General features: G+C 50.8%; 1 protein-coding gene across 1 annotated transcript; it reads right to left on the bottom strand.

Moving 5' to 3' along the window:
- Window positions 1–1936: 1936 nt before the first annotated feature.
- LOC109749659 (aspartic proteinase CDR1-like) lies at window positions 1937–3319 on the bottom strand. Its single transcript, XM_073511610.1, has one exon. It carries the CDS (start codon window positions 3317–3319, stop codon window positions 1937–1939), a length of 1383 nt encoding a protein of 460 aa, XP_073367711.1.
- Between the last annotated feature and the right edge of the window lie 856 nt (window positions 3320–4175).

Here is a 4175-nt window from a genome sequence, read left to right on the forward strand (position 1 = left end):
CTTGCATGGAATTTTAAACTTTGCTCCTTGTATATGTTATGGCAAGCGATCATAAACGTCCATAAACTGGGTCCCCCGTAAACTAGTGAAGTGACCATGGATGATGAAAAATTCTAAATTGAATAGCATGCACTAGGGAAACCTAAATCGATGATGACTAAACAAATCTAAGTAGGAAGTGCAGACTACGAATCAAAGTAAGTTGAGATTCGGGCGATTCATACCTTAAGATGCAAGTCCGGAAGCGATGGGATCAGCGGGGGGCTTTCTCCTATACCGCTGCCGCCGTCGCCGCCGACACTGCCGCCGCAGATGTCACGCCTTATTCTTCTTCTTGCCATCGACCACGTCTTTATAGTGAAGGGGACCAGGAGGAGGACGAGAACGACGCCGACGACGGTGAATTGGTTCCTCTCGCCGGGCTCGTCGGACAGAAGGAAGAGGACGAGAAGGAGGACTTGACCGAGCTACTAGATCTATACGTGGTTCTGGTCATGGACGTGATCGGTTGAATTTTTTTTACCCTGGACCAATATGCCCTTCTCTGATTAAACTAATTAAGTTAATTCATTCTTAATCCCCACCAGATCGGACGGCTAATAAAAATCAGAGGGGTAAGTACTTAAAAGTACTCCCAGTACCGCCCCAATCACCGTAAAGGAGCTCATTATCGAATAGTACAATTCATTTATAAATGACATGCAAATATCGCTAATATAATAGTAGTTTAATTGTAAATATTACATCCGAGATAGCAGGATGTGCAACAAGTTTTTGAAATTCATTGATGCCAAATTCAACGATTCTAGAGTCATAGCCGGCAAATATCATCCTACACATAGTTCCCCTTGAGCTTATAACCCAACAACATATGAGCGTAAATGGTCTGCCCTCGATTCTCTGGTACATCATGGCAGCGCATCTAGGCTATACAACGTGATGATTATCAAGTTGCAACAATGAGTGAAACAATGAGCGCTGATGGAGTGGGGGAAAGTAGACCATAAGGGGATATGAGTGGGCCGGGTGTGTCCGACAGTCAGAGTCATACGTGGCGGCGGTCTGGACTCTCGGAAACCTCCCCCCCCCCCCTAGTTTGCCTCCGGCTTGCGGAAAAACGAACATCCGGGCGCGTCAACGGGCCGATGCGGGACTGGATTGCACGAAAAATGTGTCCGGATGGTTGCTGAAGGTTTGAGGGTCTTGAAATTTTGATGTAATTTTTATTATGTTTGAGATGTTTGTACTTTGAACTTTGATGATAGTTCTGGAACTTTTTCGCAACAAAAGAAGACATTGTCAGAGGTCAAATTTGTTGTAAAAATGCAAAAATGTTGTTGGCGACGAATGCGAGGTATTAAAATTCACCACTCAATTGTTATTAATAAAATGTTTGTTCGGCATAAAAAAATGTATGTTTTATCAATTGACGTGGAAACGGTGGTGTAGTGAGCCATACTCGTTGGGCTGGGGGACATGTGATGGTTGTATCTCACGTTGAGACACACGAATATACTTGTCAATGTAGGACAAGATAAGAAAACTCAATCTGGACGTGGATCCACCAACTCAAATTGCTATGGTACTCATCGAGGCTCTTTGTTTCAAACAAACTCAACCGTGATGATCATGATTTTATCCAGACTGAATTTTAATATTTCAAATGGATCCACACTTTTCTTTTCTTTTTTGCCAGAAGGATCCACACTATTTGGTCACCTGTATCGATTTAGAATTACGTGACAATCATCATGACGTAAGTTTCAAAAATGATACTATAAATTTAGGAAAAATAAAAAACACGGATATCCAAACCTGAAAAAAAAACGAGACGTGGAGATGAAATTAGAAAGAGCGCTCTGGTTTTTGTTTCTTTTTCTGTCTAATAACACACTAACGTAGTGATTATTACATGGCTATTCCATCAGCTAGCTAGCTACAAAGAGACAGAGGCGGGAGGAGAGGGGTAGGAGCTCGCGCAGTCGGCAGCGGCGAAGGTGACGGTGCCCTTGTCCAGGTCGAAGCCTACCCGGAAGTTCTGCTGCGCGATGTTCCCGATTATCGTCACCGACCGATCGTCCGTCACCGGCGCCATAGCCAAGCACACGGTCCCCACCGGCAGCTCCGCGAACGCGTTCCGCGCCTGCAGCGTAATTGTGGCGCCGCCGCCAAACTCCAGCGTCACTTCCGGGAAATGCTTCTTCCAATCCTGCGTCGCACCGCCCACGCCCACGTCGTAGCACAGACCCAGCTGCTTCTCCGGCGACTGCTTGCGCGGGAGCTTGATGCTCCGACTGATCTCCTCCACGATCGGGTCCAGCAGCGCCTTGTCGAGGAACGTCAGCGTCGTGCCAGAGTCGACGATGACGGGGTACGGCTTCGGCGGCGCGATGGTCGAGCTCCCGATCTTGACGGACGTGAGCAAGATAGTGTAGAAGGCGTCCATGGCCGAGGGGATCAGCGGCGTGGTCACCGCGCCCGGCTCCGTCACGGTGGCGCGGGCGCCGAAGTCGAGGATGGAGGAGACGTTGACGTAGAAGGGCGCGAGGCAGTAGGCGAATCTCCGGCCGAGCGACGTCAAGGCGCCGATCTGGTTCACGAGGGAGCCGTTCCCGGCGCCGAGGCCGACGTAGCCGGCCAGTTGGAACGTGTTGCCGGTCGCTTTCGTGGCGCAGCCGAAGTTGACCCTGGACAGATGCAGCTGCGGACGCTCGCGGCATCCAACACAGCCGCCGGGAGCGTCGTCGAAGTAGAAGGTCTCGGTGGAGAGGATGCCGGACGTGGTGGAGCCGTCGCCGTAGGAGGACTGGTACTGGCAGAATGAGTTGGCGTCGCAGGACGTGCCGTAGATCGCCTGGCACGAGGGCAACCGGCAGGCCACAAGGCCGTAGGACGACGAGGAGGACAGGTCGAACACGGGGCTCACCGGCGCTCCCCCGGCGGCTGGCGGAGCGCCGGAGATAGAGGTTCCGTTTCTGCATTTGAACCACACGAGGTTGCTGCCGGTGTCAGCGAGGGCGAGCATCCGGGTGGGCGGCGTGCCGACTCTGACGTACATCAGGTACTCGTACGGAGTGGACACGATCTCGGCCACGCCGCCGCTAGGATCGCCGCCGGCGTACGGGCGCGCTGTGGAACGCCGCACGGCGGCAAGCACGCGGTCGTGCAGGGTGAGCGACCGGTCGTGGAGCGGCGACTTGACAGAGTCCCGGTGGATGAACTCCACGCTAAACCCGCCGTCGCCTACGTAGGCCGCCGTGCACCCGTACGAGCGCGCTGTCAGGACGAGGACGATGAGCAAAATAGCGCGACCCGCCATCGTGAGGCTCGCTCTTCTTACTGTCAGTGTTGGTTAGGTCTGCTGATCGCTTGCTAATGGCCTCCTCTGCTAGGTGCGTATTAATAGGGGGAAGTGGGGAGGCGAATGTGGCATGTAAGGATTTGGTATGAATTGCTGATTTCCCGCCGTGTGCGTAATGGTGAATTGGAGAGAGATTTGTGATTTTGAAGGCAGTAATTAAGTTCGTGCTAAAAGATGATTAGCGGTTACTTGTTAATTAGGACGCGAATATTCCGATGGCAAGACAGGGCAGCTGATTGATTCTTTTCCTTCGCCAGAGAAATGGCATGAACTCTTTTACAACGGCAACGATTAAACTGAATGAAAAAATTTATCATAACCGCCGGATCATATTGATGTGTTTTACAGTTAAGTCTCACGGTGAAATACATGATAGTGAGAGCAACACATAAATTCATGCATATTTATCGTGCATGTATTGTTCGCCATTTCTAAATCATGATTTTCTATTTTTTTTTGTAGCTCTAACTGTATACACCATCTTCAAATTTTACACACATTGTACCAGACCCGGCCAAACGGGCCGGCCCGGCCCATCGTAACTGTGCCTGGCCCGGCACGGCATGCAAGGGCACGATTATTATATGGGTTGTACCGTGCCAGCCCATGTGTTGTGCCTCCAGGCTCTGGCACGGCCCAGTTAGTAAATAGGCCCGCACGTTGGCCCGTTTAGCACGCTGGGCTGCATATTTTCAACCCGTTGGGCTGATTTTTAGGCTTATTGGGCTATATTTTAGGTATACACATATAAAAAAATTCTGAAAATACATAAAAAATTAAACGGGCCGTGCCATGCCGGCCCGCGTGCCCAGGC

The sequence above is a fragment of the Aegilops tauschii genome, chromosome 3 (genome assembly GCF_002575655.3).
Source record: "Aegilops tauschii subsp. strangulata cultivar AL8/78 chromosome 3, Aet v6.0, whole genome shotgun sequence".
In the NCBI taxonomy this organism is placed as follows: Eukaryota; Viridiplantae; Streptophyta; class Magnoliopsida; order Poales; family Poaceae; genus Aegilops; species Aegilops tauschii.

Coding starts and splice junctions, on each gene's coding strand:
- LOC109749659 (XM_073511610.1), bottom strand. CDS start 3,319: ATGGCGGGTCGCGCTATTTTGCTCATCGTCCTCGTCCTGACAGCGCGC.